Genomic DNA, 19,631 nt, shown 5'->3' on the forward strand with positions numbered 1-19,631 from the left:
ATGTATAAAGATAAAAAGCTTATTGCTGCTCATGTAGGTCTTGAGCTGTCTGTCCTTAAACCCTCACAAGTTAAGCATGATGGGATCATTATACTTATTAACAATACAGAGGCATAACCATGAGTGTTGAGCAGAAAGAGATCACATTTATTAGCATGAAATCTGAGATATTGCCACCCCTAGTTGCATTTTGTACTATTTGGTCCAATTTGTTTTAATTATCTGGCAGTATTTTGGCATATTTATCTGACATTAGATACTTTGCCTAGTCAGTGTCTGTGTACTTAAAATCCCCCATTACAGCTGTATTCTCATTGATTTTTATATCCTGACACTCAAGTTTATTTGCTCATGCTCTGTAGAGGAACTAATGTACAGCAGTTTCTAAAATATATTCAGTACCATTAATATTTACTATTGTGAGGGCAGTTTTTATTCCTGGTTGTTTTCCTGTCTTCTCAGTGTTCTTTTACAAAAACGGAGACACTGCTATATACTGAATCACTGTTCATTCATTCTCTAATATCTATTATATCCTATCACAACTTTGGGAAGTTGAAGGCTATCAAGGTAAGCATTACATGATAGGCAAAAGCCCATTCCTGGAATGAATGTCAACCCACTGCAGAATCCAACATTTTTAATATACATTTTAAACTTCATTTTTCAGGAAATTAGAAAAAAAGACTACATCTTTAAAGAGTTTATTGTTTGGTGTGGCAAAATTACAACAGTGACAATGTATTATTTATTTATTTTTGTGTTACATTTACATGCGTGCTATGGATTCCGATTTCAATTATGAGTTAAGTTTTACATAATCAAAAGGTGGTTTTGAAGTAAGACTTCATGAATTTTACAGTGCAGAGATTTATACGCCCTATTTTATTTAAAGTTTAAAGAAATGTTGAATGACCACATTTATTGTAATTGCAGTAAGTTAGTTTTATTTTTAAGTGTGCTAAATAGAATTTCTATGGTTTGGTCATTTGTTAACCCTACTACCTTCCCCACTTCTGTATGTCAACTGATACAGTTCCTGACATGCTCTTTCTCTGTTGATTCCATATTCATTAAATGCCATTATCTTATTCAGCCTTTCTTCCACCCTGTTCAGTAGCATTTTGTTTTCTTCGAAGTGTTTATATTAGCTTTGCATAAAAGTTTGTTGCCTCTGATAAACTGATTTTCCCCACTGCACATGCATGCATCCATGCTTCCTATTTTCCATTCAAAACACCTTCCTTCGGCCTACTCTCATTTTGGGGTCTATATTATATAAACAAACAAAGTAAAATTTCGACTCATCTTTCACCGATCCCTATTTCCCGAAGCTGCACAACATCGTACCATCAAATCTCCGATTTCTTTCCAAGGGAAAGAAATCGGTAGCCCAAACACACACACCACATTACAACAACCACTATAAAAGTGGGGGGCTTCACCCCCACACCCCTGATGTGGGGGGCCTGTGCCCCCCCACACCCCCCAACTAAATATATTAACTCTGAGATCACATTACATTCAGGAAAGGGGCAGATTTAACAGAATGGCCAACTCATTTCTTTCCCTTAGAATGAAATCCGTGATTTGGCCATTCGATGTTGTGCAGCTTCAGGAAATAGGGGTCGATCAAAGGTGAGTCAAAAATTTTCTTCTTCGTTTATATAATATAGACCCTCATTTTGCATATATTAGTCTACCTATTGATCAGTATCCTCATAGGTTCATAGGGAAGTAATAGGCTGGCTGTCCTTGTGAGCCATTTTAAGCCTAGCTAATTCCCCTAAAAAGTGAGAGTCAAACTGTATACCTTGTATCTGTGAGGTAAACACCTTAACCATTATACCAATTTCCAACTCAATGTGATATGGTCTAATTCTATATTTATGCTTACTGATCTTAATGAGGACCACTTGCACTTATCTGCCTTTCTACCACAAGATCTGTAATTCTTGTTATCTCCAACCACACTGACTGAATCAGCTCCATTATTACTCAATTTAGAAAAGGTTGCAATGCTAGGTGGCTATTACATGCTCCCTGCAAGGTATAAACGAGTATTCAGATCTAATATACATAGCTTTCCAGTTCTTTGATTAAGAATCAAGGTCAAAGCCAAAAAAGTGATATGCAAAGTCCCAAAAACCAGAGACCATGTGTAAATAGTAATCTAATTAACTTAGAAAGTTAATTGAACAAGAGATTTTCATTAACATTTTTTATAATAAAATCTATGAAACTCTAGTGTCTGTCATTATGGATTGACTGTAATTCTTAATGATTTATCAGAAAATCAAAAATCATATGCAGGACAGTGCAAAAATATCAAGCAAACTCTGTGACATTCTACAAACTCCGGGACTGTTGAGAAGTACAGGACTGTAGGGAGCATGCTTAATGTGTCAAATATGCTAGTACCCACACCAAAAAATTAACTAGTAAACCACAAAGCAAAAAGCTGAATAATGTTTTTACTGATCATTGAGGGTCTACTAATTTAAAATGCTTGAATGCGAAATGTTCAGATATTTATTCGGCACTTCTGTTTCTGAGACTGAATTATCCTCTCTCTTCTCCTGTAACATTACAACAAAGTTCCCCAACACCTTTAGACTAGGACATGTCCAGTAGAAATGTTGTTCTTTATCAAGACAGTAGAAGTAATTCATCAAAACTCTTGTTTTATTTGTGTGGGAGGTTTTAACATTCTGTGAAATGTCTCACAAGCAGATAGCATTTAAAGTGGTTTTCTGACTGGAATATGTTGATCGTCTTAAAATTAAACAAATTATTCTGACACAAGAGATATTATTTCTACTCTAGAAGCACCGTTGAAGTGGAATGATTTTAACAAAGCTTGTGCTGTATATTCACTCAGAAGGGTTGCACTAAGTGTATGCTATGTACATATTTTGTGATAACCTTTATGAATCCTGCCTCAGGTTTTCTCAATTTTCATATAAGTAGAAACTGCAACATATTTTGTTCAAGGATTCTGATGATGTTTGTTTAATTTCAGATCTTAGGTACTTACCACAGCTGGTTCTGGGAGTCATTTGATCGGATGTACAGAGATGGCAAGGATTTGACCTGGAAAACCTTTGTTAATAGTGAGCAACTTGAAAACCCAGCAAAAGTAAGTAAATTAAGTTGTCTGAATGGGTCCCATTTGCTGTAAAACTACTGCAGTTTTGTCATGTGTAGTTTCAAAAAGTATTGCTGAGTGTGAAACTTCAAGGAGGGAGATATAAGAGAAGGAAGAAGTCAAGGTAATTGTTAGGAAAAGTGAGAGAAGTGCTTCAAGTGAATTTATGGTCAATGAATTTTCAAAATTGGGAACATTTTTGATATAGTAAAAATTAATAAAAACTGTCCAGCCAAAATCGAGACCAATTGTGCCATCTCATGGTAATCAGACTAAGTGTAGAACTGTTTATATTATATTTTAAAATCAATAGTGCAGCATTCAAAATATTATTTAAAATATTTTGTATATGTTTGGTCATTTTTAAAAGTTATTAATTAACAGGAACAAAAAGTATGTTAGTGACTATCAATGCAGTTTCTTTGCACAAATCTATTCTACAAGATATTGGGATACAATTTATGAGAAGTTATCTCTGATAGTACTCAGATTTAACAAATACTAAAATTAACACTGTATGTTTACTGCTTGATTTCGTATTGCCTAACATTTTTTTAATATTTGAGGAAGTAGTTTATCATCAGCTTTGCAATGGGTGCACATATGGCACCCATTTTTGTAAACTTATTAACAAGTTTTTGGGAACAAGATTTTTAATTAAACATCCCTTATATATACATGTCAAACTGTACAGGAGATACACAGATGATTTCCTGTTTTTATAAGATGGTACCCAAGGCAAGTTTTATGCTTTTTTGAAAGATTTAAACAAGAGTATTTTTTTTTTATTTTATTTTGAGTAATATTGGATCAGAGTTTCATTTTATGGGCTTAAAGTTAAAACTTGATAAGATTGCTGCTTGTTTTCATAGTAACATGTATTGAAATGAGACTTTTGTAAACAATTATTTGCACCAAACCAGCAGTCATCCTTATTTTATGAAGTGGAACACTACCAGGGGCAGTTTATCAGATTAAGTCATTTAAATTAGTCATAAAAGTTGGTTCCATGATAAACATAACATTCTCAAAATTGTATTTATCAGTAGAGGTTACTGTAAGAGAATACTATACAATATCATTAACAATGTTAGTTATAACAGGTTGATTACATTTCAGCCTGTTTTTATACATGGGTATACGCCTAAAGAAAGGAACAGTATTGAACATAGCTTTTTCAGGACCACCTTTTCAGTGCCTATCTGTGTTGACATTGTTCCAGTTAGAAATGTTATTTATGATACTTGCAATAGCATTATGAGTAGTAACAATCTATCCAAGGTTATTGGGTGTAAACCATTATTTTCATACACAAAAATGTATAATCTTAAAAGTTTGTTAGAACAACACATTACTTTTATTAATTACAAGCACCTACTTGGTACTTACCACTTCAGTGGATATAAGTACTGTAGGTACATGTGTAGTAGGAAAAGTGTTTTTCTAAGTCACCAGAATTAAATAGTGTTGGTTAAATGTAGATTTACTTGCCAATCTGAAGGTGTTGTTTATTTAGCTATGTCTAATTCCTATGAGAGCTTCTATGTGGGCAAAACCACTAGACTGCTCCCACAGAGAATTTATGAACACACATTTGCTATAAAGAATAACGATTTTGGCATTGTTTTAGCAAAACATACATTTCACTGTAGAGTGTTTAAAAAAAAGTTTAGTTTTTTATATTTATTTAGATTACTCTGTAAAGGCTTGTATAAGCCGAGGCGCTAGGAGTGTTTCTTGTTTTAAATAAAATACATGATTCTGGTAGTGACCATCGTTCATGTTTGTGGTGGTTCGTATATTTAGACTATGTTAGTGGCATTTTAAGTTTAGTTTTTTTGCTTTGGACTCTATCATTGCTGAAAAATATGATGACGTAATTAACAAGTTTTATTTTTTTTTTGTTTGTTTTTTTTTTTATAATACAAAAAAGCACTGATGCCCTGTAGTGTAATATCATGTATGCTGACAGATGTCACCACATCTCTGTTTTGATGTCAGTTCTTCCTCCTATCAGTGTTCATTAAATCACTTCTTGGTCTGTCATAAGTAAATGCGTGCAAAGAATCTATCCAAAAATCTATCAATATATTTCATCAAAAGCTGTCTCATAGTCTGGCAAACTCTGATATAAATATATCCAAAAATATACCTCAGTAATTTTATAAATGATGTGGTTGGGCTGCAGACTCAAAGCCAACTTTTTAGGAAATATGGGATTTCACAGAGACATCTTATGGACTGTCAACATTATCACCTCAAAACATACTGTAGTTTAACTAAAAGTAAACAATCAAACTTACTCCAAAAATATTGCAGTTCAAATAAAGCACAAAATCACAGTGTTGTTTTATTATTTCTCTTCCAAATGAGCCAAAGGTCAGTGAAGCACCTATTCCAAATGCCAGTACATGAACAAAAATAGCTTAATGAAATACTTAAAGTCAGCATAGTCCATGAATAAAACATGGATGCCAGTGCTGCACATTATACTCTTCTCATGTAAACATCGGCTAACCTGAAAGGAAAGAATGTTTTATATGAGACAAGAAAGAAGTATGTGAACAGTTATTGTTAATACATCCATGGAAAGGCAAAGGCAAAATATGGAGAAGCTATCTTATATCTATCATTTTGGAGGAACTAGCAGTGTGGAGCTTCATGCCAACCCTATAGCAGGATGGTGTTATAAAGTATAACAAGAGTGAACATGGGCTAATGTGGATCTATCTGGATATCCCTGACCACATTCAAAAATTGGCTGAAATCCAATAAACATGATGTAACAAAAGCCAATGACAAAATTATCAAATGTGAAAATAAACAGTGACTGAATCAGGGAATCAAATTCTTTGACAATCTGTCCATGTGAGGGATTTTTCTCAAAGTGTTATAGACTTTGGGTAGTAAATTATGCAAATATTTTCAAAGCCAAAGGTTGCCTTCCACTGAAGATAAACTGCAGTATTCGTGGTTAGAGATACGTGTTCAAAAATGAGAAAAAGTGATGAAGATGGCAAATAGAAAGTAAGGCATCCAGCCTTCACTACATTCAAAATGTCTTAGTAAAAGTCTGTCATATTCCTGCTTAGGTGTGATATTAATTGTGCTTCTTAGTATGGAAGGCACAGAACAATGCATCAGATTCCACACTTTCCCCATTGTGTAGCAGCATACATGCATCAGATTCCACACTTTCCCCATTGTGTAGCAGCATACATGCATCAGATTCCACACTTTCCCCATTGTGTAGCAGCATACATGCATCAGATTCCACACTTTCCCCATTGTGTAGCAGCATACATGCATCAGATTCCACACTTTCCCCATTGTGTAGCAGCATACATGCATCAGATTCCACACTTCCCCCATTGTGTAGCAATGTACATGTACTGGAAAGGCTTTTATGCATATTTCTAATATGCTCCAGCTCTAGTCCATGGGGCACAGTACTTATAATTCCCACCCTGTATTTGCATCCATATGCTTCTCCAACAATTCTTATCTCTCTACTTCTGAAAATATGTACTTCTATTCCTGCAACACACAGAAAAGGTCCTCGTACCTTTGCTTTTGCCCATTTTTACTCCCTGCCTAAGTAAATCTCAAAATGTGTTTTTTTAATTTCACTGTAAGACTTGTATATATCTCTCTCTCTCTTCATCTCCTACAGATATATATAAATACACACACACACACACACACACATACACACACACACACACACACACACACACACACACACACACACACACACACCCACTTCCAATCGTGAGCTCAATATTTTACACTTTGTCTAAATTAAATGTATACTTATACACTTCTATGGACTCTAATGCATGCATAGTCTCAGTCTTCAAAACTCTATACCTTGTTTTGGCCACAACTGTGCATGCTATAGCTCACATAGTTGTCACTTCTAAATATTACCTTTGTAATTTTTCTTAAAAACATTTTTATTAATATTAACAGTAACACATGTATGGCAATAGCAACAACAGGAAAACATCAAGTATAGCAAAACAATAATGCAATATGAACTTACATCACTACTCAAAACATTATTTTCCAAGTTAAAAACATGCTTTGATCTTAGTCACTATAGAAGCTCAGTTTAGCTCTTGGAGCATGCAGGGGTATTTTTTTCCACCAAAAATAAGTATCTAAGAAATATATATATATATATATATATATATATATATATATATATATATATATATATATATAGGTTATCAGTGTTTGCCAGACGTCATACATAGATACATTTGTCTTAATTTTCTTAGCTATGCACTTGCTGCTAGCTGTCAGCAATAGCTGAAGTACACTGCACTGATCCTCAGGAATCACAGTGGTGAAAGCATATTAAATTAAATCTAATTTGGGAGCTCATAAGACTGCCAGACCATATTTTTCCGGTCCTATTGAGGACCAAAGTAACTGTGATGGAGCATAGAATATTTGTTGGCTTGTGATCACTGGGAATGGGTCACATTATGTCTTGCAAATGATACTGCAGTACATTAACATTTATTGTAGTACACTGGCATTTTTATTGAGTACTGCATTTGTAAAAAATAGCTTATCGCTTAATAATGGTATCCATTTAGAAATGTGTTTAAGCTTTGAATAGTAGATATCTTCATGACTGCCTGGCTGCAACCAGCATGGGAGCAGATGAAGTAAAGCTCTCCCTTAAATAGATGGTGACACCAAACCTCAGTAAATAATCAACAATAGTGGTGTTCTAAAAAAAAATAAGCCTGTAAGGAAACAGAACTTTTTTCGGTAAACCCACACTACAACATATTGTCCCATCAATTTCTGCTCCTTCTGTATAAGTTCTATCAATTAATAAATATAAAGGCATAAGCTTGTAAATAGCCTGACATCATACCTGTATTTAAGTACATTAGGAATATAATTGATATATATGTTTGCACACAACAAAGAAGCACAGCTCCATTTCCCAACAGACTAAACTGTTGGAAGTGTGATTAAGTTGTTGCCTCATTTAAAAGATATCTATCTATAACCTGAACTCCACATTTAATAGAGACAGCCCTTCCTGAATGAGAATTAATGGCCGTGGAGTTGGAGAAAAGAAAGGGGACAATGTGACAGATGAGCTAAAGTCTTCTTCAGTTAAGCATATGGAATTTCTGGAAAAGTAAACACCCATGAAATTTCCTGTAGTAAGTTCCCATAAAAGAAAAATAGTATATCACCACAGACAGAAAATTTATCTCATGTATTCCAGTGTTCAGTTTAAGACAGTCTCAGGTGAAATAGTACTCAGGTCAAATAGTACATAAGACTCTGTAACAGTTATCAAAAGATGTGCGGACATTTAGCAAATACCCCAGTCAAAAAATTGAATTTCAAAACTGAAAAAGTGTTAGTATGTAATTTTCAGACTGGATTTCTATGAATAAAGTTATTTGGTCTACTGTACATTTTACACTGATCACATTCACTCAGACCACTTTTTAACTACTAATATCCCATAGAGAGTATTAATGCTTTGCTCCATTTTCTAATGACTAGTATACCATTAAATAGTAAATATTCTGAGTCTATATTTGTAGCATAAAATCTCTCTAATATTCCTACATCCAGACATCTCTCAGAAGCTCTGTTTGCTCTTTGAACTAGTTAATACAAAATTATATTTTTACTTGACATACATATTAGTTCATTCACAGCAAGTTGGAATTAGGAGAAAAAACAACTGCAAAAAGAAAGGTACATAAATGAATTATATTTGAAAAGCTAATTTAAAAGGTAAACAGAAGACATTAGTATTTTCACACATCTAAACTATTAACAAAGAACAAAAATGCTTAACTGTATGTATGTATGCTTGTATCATGAACGGTCAACGTGTTAAATAATGGACACACTAAATATCAACCAAAACATGCCAAGCATTCATTTCAGTGACAGCATAAATATTCAGACTCCACAGATTAAAAAACAAAAACAAATAAATTTTCCAGTATGTAAACCATAACCCTATCAAATCATTCAAACCAAACCTGATAGTGTTACAGATATGAATTTTTTAGGATAAGGCATACATTTAGGAATAGGGAGTGGGAAAGGGTTAGTGTTAGCAAGTATTATTAACACATGCTCTACCCTATTAATGCCTTGCTCCTAACAATAACCCTAAACTTTGACCTTAACCCTAACTGTGCACTAATTTACTATAGAAAAAAACTTTGTGTAACACTATCACTACATAAGACGTCTCGGACATTCACCATACATACACACACACACACACACACACACACACACACACACACACACACACACACACACACACATACACACTAATAACATATTTCAGCCCCTACCAAACTCCTGTTCTAACCCTAACCCACACATAGTCACTTTCACACACATGCACACACTACCATGCAATATACACATCCACTTAAATGTATCACACAAAACCCATTCACACAGAAAAACATTTAGTCACTCCACTATTCAGACAAACTACACTTCAGTTCATTCTGTCACCTAATACTACATTTGACAAAAAATAATATGTCTATCTATCTATATATAGGTCTACTTCTAAATACTGTAATTCCACAATAAAGAAGACCAGAATATCGAAATGAGAATCACGAAACTGAAAATCCCGAACCTTGTAAATATTCCCAGGGCAAGTAAACACTTGGCCAGTGTGGGGAATTATGCCTTTTCTCTACTGTAGTAGGATCCCAAAGTTGGTATATATAGTTAGGGGGTTGTGGGGGGTGCAGCCCCCCACATTGTGAGGTGTGTACCATACAGTCCCCTACCTAAGTGGGTTTTAGATATTGTGGTGTGTTTTAATGTTGTGTTAGGCAAGTGTTTACTTGCTCTGGGAAGAATTACGCAGTTTGGGATTTTCAGTTTTGTGATTCTCGTCTCAATAGTCTGGTCTTCGGTATTGTGGAATTACAGTACTTAGAAGTAGATCCATAGATATATATATATATATATATATATATATATATACTTTGAAGCCTCTCCAGTGTACTAGAACTATTTTACTTAAGATTGATCTGGTGCTAACAAACTATGCTATAAACTATACATTTTGTTGCCCAGCTTATTAAGTAATAATGACACTTCTTGTCATATTTTGTTATCATTCATTTTGCAGTAGACTTCCATTATTTAAATAGCTTTTAACAGTAATACCAAAAAATGTCAGCCTCTTCCATTGCTAGCTATTTCATCAGTAAGACAATATTTTTCTGTCTATAATCAATAATTGTTTTTATGTTATGCAAACTTCAGCTGAATCTCTTCGATAATTAGTAAAGTATTTCTATATAAAATTTTGACTTGTACATCCAGTAAAAATCATTTAGCTATGCCAAAAATTACTTGTATTATGCTGTATGTCATTCGTGTGTGTAAATTACATACCACAACTCATCATTGTGTGTATTTGTAGTAACTATTCCTTTAAAAAAACACCTATATTGTTCTAGTTTATAACAATAACAGCACTCCAAATAACTTATTTTCTACTATAGTTAGTGATTAACTCTTTTGTTATGCAACAGTAAACAGTACTTCTTTAAATGTCCTTAATATATTGTTTATATATTGCTCACATGACCAATTTCCATTTTCACTCCATTATGAGTTTTTCAACCCATCTGCTATGCCATTTTATTGTTATTTTATTCTCCTAATTAATTAAAAGTGTAGGTCTGCAGTCTTAAAGTTACTGCACACATTAGCCAGATTCAGCACCATTTTATTTACCAACGATAAATGAAATTTTCACTTTAAATAATATAAAAAGAAGAATGAGCAAAACTGAGAGGTAGGTGGGTCTACTGTGTTTCATTGAAAGCTCATTTCACTGAATTTCTATTCATCCTGACCAAATCGCTGAAAAATCAAATTACTGAAAACTCATTTCACCGAATCTCATTTCACTAAAGTGAAGTTAGTATATATGGCACTGTGTAGAGTACTGTAAGGCAAGTAAAAGGTATATCCCTTTTTCCCCACTGTAGTGCGATCCTGGAGTTAGTATATATATAGTTGGGGAGTGTGGGGTGTGGGGCATAGCTCCTCACTTAGTTTGGGTATATATTGTCTTCTGGAGAGAGTTAGTCATTGGTGTTGCAAGTATGCATGTCTATGGTTTAAAATGTATTGTTTTGAAGCTTTCGGTAAAATATAATATAAACCAAACTAGTGCCTCCTGTGCCCCCCACACACCCCCTAACTATATATACTAACTACATATATATTAACTCCAGGATCGCACTACTATGGGGAAAAAGACATATACCTTTTACTTGCCTTACACTACTCTACATAGTGCCAGTATTTCACTTCATTGAAATGAGATTCAGTGAAATGAGTTTTCAGTAATTTGAGTTTTCAGCGATTTGGTCAGGGTAAATTCAAATTTATTGAAATGAGCTTTCAGTGAAACAAAGTAGACCCAGGTAGGCATATGGTTATGGGAGATTTTACTTTATCAGTACTTAAACTACTGAAAGGTCAGATAAATACATAATAATAACTATCTATATGAATCAAAACAATTTTGACAAATTGCATGAAGTCCATCTAGGGTAATGAAATATTTTAGATTTCATATTGAGAAACCTAAGATCTTCCTTTCCTCACCTGTGGTTATACCCTCTATGGAGGCCTGGCTGGAACCATCTTGCCCGTGATCTCACCAGTGCTACTGGCATCCCCCGAACTGGTAAGCAGATCCAGCACCACTATGCTGACCTAAAGTGGAGTAAGGGGGTGCTCCTGGACCAGTGGATCCAAGATGCTAGGGACAACCGTGCTCCAGCAGTTTGTAAGCATCTAAGATATAGGTGTACCAAATTCTAGCCTGAGGATGTGATAGACAGGTACAGGTATGCATAATGTTTGTTCTCCTCCCCTACAGCTGCAGCAAAGAGAGCTAGTAAAATTGAAGCCCATACCGACAGACTGCTGAGGCTGTGCTGACAGGCTGGTGAGTAAAAATCTATTTTGCAGTATATTGTGCAAATAACTAAGAAGGAGTACATTGTTTACTGCTAGTAGGTATACTGTTACTGTGCTAATTGAACAAATAACATTTGTCAGACTAATATTAATCTGTAATAAACATCTATAACACAAACTGTTGTGTTTACTCTGGTATGTTGTTGTAGACTTAGAATGGAGCTGTAAAACAAGATATAAATGAAATGTGAAATATATATTGCACTAAGCTCTGAACCCTGAATAGTAATGTGTAATGTATCAAAGTGTGCTCCATGCAGCATTGCCTTGTGTTAACCTTTGCTTTCCAGATTGTAGTAATCCAAAGGATTACTGCACAGTGCACTATCTGTCATGCACGCATCACAGGATTACAAGTTCAGACTGTCTAACCAAAGACTATTAGAGTGAAACCAGAAAAACAGGAAACAGCAGTTCCCAGTATCTCAGTGTGATGAGAACTAGCTTAGTTGTTAATTTTGCACACCCAGACACAATTTGAATCCAGGGAGTGGTACTACGATGTGTGCATATCTACACACAAGGAAACAGGAATAAATGTAAAAACAGTCAGGTAGTGTTAACAGATATTTTCTCCACGGGTTTTACAGGTAAGGAAATGTTGGTAGTAGTTGTATAAAGGGTAAACTAATAAACTGTGTACAACTGTTCAACTGTCCCACCACATGCCTGCAAATGACAGCAGGATAGGTACATACAAGGGTGTATATCATATGAGCGAATAGGAAAAACCGTGAACGCTCACAATCTCAAAAGTACCACACCTCAAACTTGCTATTGTGGGGGGCTGTGCCCCCCATACCCCCTGCTAAATATATATTCCAACTCCAAGATCACAGTACAGTGAGGAAAGAGCAAATATTCCATTCTTCACTGTACTGCAATCTCAGAAAAAGCCCTTCAAGGTCCGGTACTTTCGAAATTATGAGCGTTTGCAGTTTTTCCTATTCGCTCATATGATATAGACCTACATACAACATGCACTCTTCCCAATACATGTCTCTCAGGTGTCTCGCTGTCACAGTTAGTGGTCACTGCTGCCAATAACCCTGGACACAGATAGGAAACCAGTTGAAGTATGCCAGTAGCATACTCATATAACAGCAGTTCAGGGTACCCCTTCTGTGCCAGATATGTAACCCTGACATGTATAAGTCCCCTCTAGTCATGTACCCACAGTTGTCACAGTTTGTCCCATACCATTCCAGGCTGACAGTTTAATAGGTATGTTTGTGCTACAGAAGCTATTGGCCATAGGTAGATATAAAGTGAGGGCAGACCCATAGAGTATTGAGCAATACTGTTGTGGAAAATAGAAGCATAAACAGTTGTTAATGGACGTTTTGTCTCTTCCCCTACCCCTTATCTGGATCAATACTATAATTCATATACTACAGGTATGTTGTTCTCCAAACATAATGTTGGAACTTGTGTTCTATTATTGTTCATATATTTGATTGTTTGCATGTTAACATACCTTGTTCAAATACCATTGTTGGTGGCCTGTTGCTGTCAATGTTACTGGCATGCTGTTATGATGCATGCTGTTGTTCCATTTATGCATGAGTTCTGTTTGCTATGCAACTGTTTCAAATCTGTTTTATGAGGATAATTGGAACACCCATGCATGCTGTTATAACTAATCTTGAAATGTGTTGTTCATGACTAACCAACATATTTTGTAAAACCTCAACACCATAGCACATTTGGGAAGGCAGATCCCAGTGGATCCACCTGTCCCACCTCATCTGCCCATGGCACCAGGCCCCAGCATGTCTGGCACCCAACACAGGACTCCCTCGCCCGTTGGTCCTGCACCACCTTCTGGTGGAACTGCCTCAGGGGACGAGGCCCTGGTGGAACTGCCTCAGGGGACGAGGCCCATCCCCCTCCAGGGAGTGGGCATGGACAGGAGCCTGTCACTCACAGTCAAAGGATATGGTGCACAGCATCATCCGAGCAGAGTTGGGTGGTCAGCTGCACCAGATGGAGGGCTGTCTGGTGCACCTCGAGGGGCAGGCTGCTCCTCCTGTCCAGCCCCCAGCACAGCCACCTTCAGGACCATGAAGGTGCAGTGGTGACTGCCCATGGGTGGGGACCTCAGTCCCACTGTATCCATTTGGGGGATCATGGGCTTCGGATTCCCAACCACTCTCCCCATCAAAGGTGTTTACCCCCTCATGTGTCATATACCTCCCCTGTCTGTTGTCTTGTCTGTCTTATCTGTCTGCAAATGCAACCTATCCTACCCAACCTACCTCCCCAAACATGCCTACAGCCCTTCCCCAACATCTGACTCCCATCTTAAAAAAAAGGGCATCTGTTCCGCAAAAAAAATTGCCCCATACATAGCTGTACATTTTGCTCCCTACCCACAGATTATTCTGCAAATGTCTGTCACCAACACCCCTCCCTGTGGGATGTGAGGCTGTAAATTCCAAATCCTACACATTATTTACAGCTGTTTCTGCAGATGAAATATAGAGCTATGGTCCTTTCCTACACCCATCCTGCATATCCCTAGCTGGTTTTCCTAATGTTTTACCACCTGCTTGCCCCCATTTCACCACTTTCCTATGACCCTTTTTTCCTTTTCTTTAATTAAAATTAGCGGGTGTAAGCAGGAGTAAGCTGTGCTGACTGAAGCTAAGAGGACTTAACTATCTGTTAGCATCACTTGGCTCTGCACAAAACTATGCAAACCTGCTTACAACTGCTTAAAAGTGCTTTAGTCACTCTGTCTCCATCAGCTCTTGTTCTGCCCAGCAACAAAAATAATCAACGCTGCCAAGTCTCGAACCAGGGATGCTGTACACTACAATCATAGCAATGCACCACTACACCATCTGAGCTGGGAGAATCTGTAATGCTTTTACAAACATATCATGCATTCTGGTCATTTAATATTAATGAAAAAAGGCATCACTTCCAAGTCTGGAACCCAGGGCCCTGTGCACTACAATCACAGCAACATACATCTACACCATCTGAGCTGTAGGAATTTGTAATGTTTCAACAAACATATGCACGGCAGTCATGTAACATAAGGGAAAATTATATATCCGTAGTACTCTTATATACATATATATGTATATATATATATATATATATATATATATATATATATATATATATATATATATATACACACACACACACACACACACACATATATATATATATATATATATATATACATATACATATATATATATATATATATATATATATATATATATATATATATATGTGTGTGTGTGTATATATATATATATATATATATATATATATTCATACATAAATATATATATATATATATATATATATATATATATATATATATACATATATAGCTAACCAACCTCTTACTGCAAGACATCTGTAAAAAGCCCAACAAAGTGGGGGGATAAAGGGAAACTATAGTGACATCTTTAAAATATGGTTGTCATACATGTAGAACTCTGCTAGAGTGGCATGGTTTGCTTTAACATAAAATTCCAGATAGATTCCAGGTCTAAAACACAAATGAATGTCATTATTTACTGATGTCAATGCTCACATTATCCCAGCGATTCTTTCAGAAACCAACAACTGTTATGGGCAACAGACCAAACATATGCGCCACGCATATGAACAGTGTCTAGACATCTGGACAGTGGAGAGGTATGACTGCAGTCATGTAACAGAATAGAAAAACCCATGACAGCTGCCAACCATGTCACCCAGCACCTTCTGAACCACAGTAAAATCAACATGACACTACCCCAAATTAGCTCTGGGGAATTACCCATGTATATCTAAATATATCATGCACTACAGGGATGGAACTGTAGGGAAAAGAAGTTATTAGTGCAAAAATGTCCATCCACAATCATTTGCATTATAGTCACAGCAGCATACCAGTACCCCAAATAAACTCTAGAGTAGAATGACTGTTTGAACAAACATATCCTGATTGCCAGTCACACACTACACTGACATATACTGGTCCAACTCACAGTCTTCTGGGAATCCTGAGGTGTTACAGGACATGTCTCAGTCTGCCTTTACAAACATACACACCTGACAGACCACCAGCAGCCATAGCAACATGCACAGTAAGATAGAAAAAGGATCTATGACACTCACATCTGCTACTCTCCCTACTCAGCCCAACAAACATTTGCACACAACACTGCTACACAGTCTTGGCATTCTGTTAACAATGGCCAGACATACATAACTCTCAACTGTACAGATTTCCACAGAATGTCCAGGGCGTGGGACCATTTTCATGGCCACTGCCACATACCACTTCCAGGTGTCTGCTAAGTCACTGGGATGATACCTGGAGTGCAGCCACTAAATAATAATATACCATACCTCTGAATCTCTTACTGCAAGACATCTGGACAAAGCATGACATACTTGGGGGACAGGGGGCCAGACAGAGAGACGTATCTTGCATAATGGTGTTACAAACTGAAACAGTTGCTGGTGTTACAGGCTTTGTTGTAACATAAGATCCATGAAGGATATAATGTCTGAAACACCAATGAATGTCAGCATTTACTGACTACAATTCTCACATTATCCTACTGATTTCACAAAAACAGAAGTCTGAGGAACAGACCAAACATAACAGGCAAACCTGTGGGCAATCTGTGGACATCAGAACAGTCGAGAGGTGTCAGAGACATACACTGTCAGATGTCAAGTCATGCAGAAAATGCATGTCCAGACAAACCCTGTTAATCTAGCAACCGTCTATGTGTATAACAGCACTACTTACTTATAATCTGTACCCAATTATGGAGCATTGTCCCCTATGTTGTTGGGCTGTCTCCATGTGTCCTGTCCTGAGAGGTATTCCCACATACTGTCTGTGAAGCTGTAGCCCCCACACCTATATAATGTCCTCCACACAGGCAAGGACAAGGGGCAAGATCCACATGAAGGATTTAATTATAGCACTGTGTTGCAATGCATTGGCTAATGGAAAGACAGCACAGCTGCTCTAGATGCAAGTAGTAAGTGGGAGACACTGATTGGTGCACAGGCCATCACCTGCTCATGCGCATTACCTACAAAAGGCAAGGTGCTGCCTATGCAACTCAGGTCTCAACCCATCTACACAAAAACAGACTGTGACTACACAAACCTAACCATTTGCATTGTTGTGAGGAAACTCTTCAGCACTATAACAGGTATGTCAATCATGTAAAGTTGTAATGGAATGCAGAATGGGGGATGCAATAATGTCAAATAGGACATTAAACACTAGGCTGCAACAAGACATGCTAGACTGACATGCTGCTGTCCGGCAGCTATAGCCATTCCCGCCTGCCCTGTCTGCACTAACATGGATCACATTTCTGGCCCCTGAGTCACCCCAGCAAAGGTCAGCTCATGTATGACTACTACTGGAGTGTCTGTTGTCCAATACTGAGTGTGGCACTGCTAGGCCACATACCTTGGATGCTGTAATTATTCATATGTCACCTGTGAATACTACTCTGATACATATGCTTAACTTACAAATGTAAGAGACCTATATAGCATATGTGTATAGTACACAACAAGTGCAGATGTGTGTGTTGAACTGATTGTGATATACTGAACCCATACCTGACAACCATCCAGAGTTTTGCAAACTGACCACATGTCTGCTTCATATTTGTAGTTAATGACTCATACAGTTGTGTATTGTCTGGCACATCACTGGCAACCCATTAAAGACTGAAGTCATAACATATTAGCATACATTTGATTGTCAGATATAATATCCTGCAGAGTAGACCTGTGAATGCGACACCGCCTTTGCTGGCAACTAAGTGTGTTTCAGCTAGATTCATAAAGTGACACAATTTACTGGCCTTTGCCTAGCAGTGATGTGTGCCTTTGTGCAGATGTCTTGCTCTAACAGGAGCTAGGTGTCTTACCATGAAACCCATGTCAATGCAAGCGTACCTTGTCCTGTAGGATGCTGACATTTGTGCAGTCACTGACACCTGCTTTGTAGCTGTGGAGAGCACACCAACCTTGCCAGGTCACATATCCCATCACACATTTAGACCCCAAATGGAGGTCTGCAAAGCCACAGGAGGTGAAGTGTTTGAATATTATCATACACATGCACACCTCCAGGCTGGCCAAACAGGATGATGCACGGGAGACATCCCGAGTGCAGTTAACGGTTGACAAAACACCTACTCAAATCATAGCTAGCTACAGGCCTCCAACCATGACTATGGACACCTACCACACCTATTGGGACCTGCTGGAATCTGTCAGAATTCAATCATATACCCTGCTCCTGGGTGACTTAAAATACCCAACCATAGTGTACATGACCTATGCCACCTCAACATGAATGGACATAGATTCCTTGGCTTTGTCAATGGCAATGCAGTGGATCAGCCGGTCAACAGTCCTAAGACAGGTGGAAATATCCTGTACCTGGTCCTAACCAACATGAGTAGCCACTGTAGCACTCCTACAGTGCCATCCTCCTTGGTAATATCTGACCACATAGCCATCACTGTTTAGGTCACCATCTCCCCTACCCCCCCCCCTTTACACTGTCAAACAGAATTAACTGTGCACAAATTACTATAAATCCCCTCAGAGCAGGTAGAAGTAGCTGTACAGCCAATGTCCCATTTGTTGGAAACAGCAGCAGTGTCCAGGGTCACACCACAATACTATGTGAGCACCTATATAGCTGTATGGACTCAGCAATACCTGACCGGATAACATCATCTCCCTCGAGGTATGGTAAACACCCATGATGGACAGCAGCAATCCACAAATACCATAATAGGTGGAAATAATTGCTGGATGGGCCAAGAAGGAACAGGTGCCTCACTGGAAGCAATGTCATCTTGGTCTGCACAAGCAATGAAGGGAACAGGTGATTTACCCTAAGGCTATCTTTGAATGCAAATTGGACACATCCACTAAGGCGAATCACTAGGCCTTTTACACATGTATCTGCAATTCCAGAGATAACACACAAATCTGCTCTGTAATGATGGTCAATAACACCACATACACATATGGCATAGATATAGGCAACTGGCTGCAGACAGGTGAAGTGTAAACATCACCCCCTGTCCCCCCATTGGTACACATGTGCATGCCCAGCACCTGCCTCCCCTCATCATCAGGAAGCAGGTTTGTGATGCCATCTCAAAGGCAACACACCAAAGTCTCCATAGGCCTGATACCATCCATGGCTCGCTCCTACATGAACACAGGCATGGGCTCTCAGATCCATTTTGCACTGTAATCAACCACAGCCTGAGCACTGGTGTAATCCACCGACCCAGGCAACCATATGCATGTCAGCCTAACTAGCCTGCTCTGCAAGGGTATGCAAGGCAATATCAAGGACATTATGAACAGGGACATCGGTAACATTGAAATGCCTGAGCCCACACAGCATAGTATTGTCAAAGGGAGATCA

The 19,631-nt window shown here is 37.6% G+C and overlaps 1 protein-coding gene across 1 annotated transcript in view; it reads left to right on the forward strand.

Annotated features, from left to right (window-relative positions):
• The window catches only part of LOC122814238 (dynein axonemal heavy chain 5-like), a 3,525,594-nt gene that overhangs the window by 3,046,837 nt on the left and 459,126 nt on the right, over positions 1-19,631 (forward strand). Inside the window, exon 98 of the mRNA XM_044086840.1 lies at positions 3,023-3,139. Within this exon, the coding sequence (XP_043942775.1) occupies positions 3,023-3,139 (117 nt within the window). The remainder of the gene's footprint in view (positions 1-3,022; positions 3,140-19,631) is intronic.

This window comes from Protopterus annectens, chromosome 1.part1 (assembly GCF_019279795.1).
Source record: "Protopterus annectens isolate FY-2018-M chromosome 1.part1, PAN1.0, whole genome shotgun sequence".
In the NCBI taxonomy this organism is placed as follows: domain Eukaryota; kingdom Metazoa; phylum Chordata; order Ceratodontiformes; family Protopteridae; genus Protopterus; species Protopterus annectens.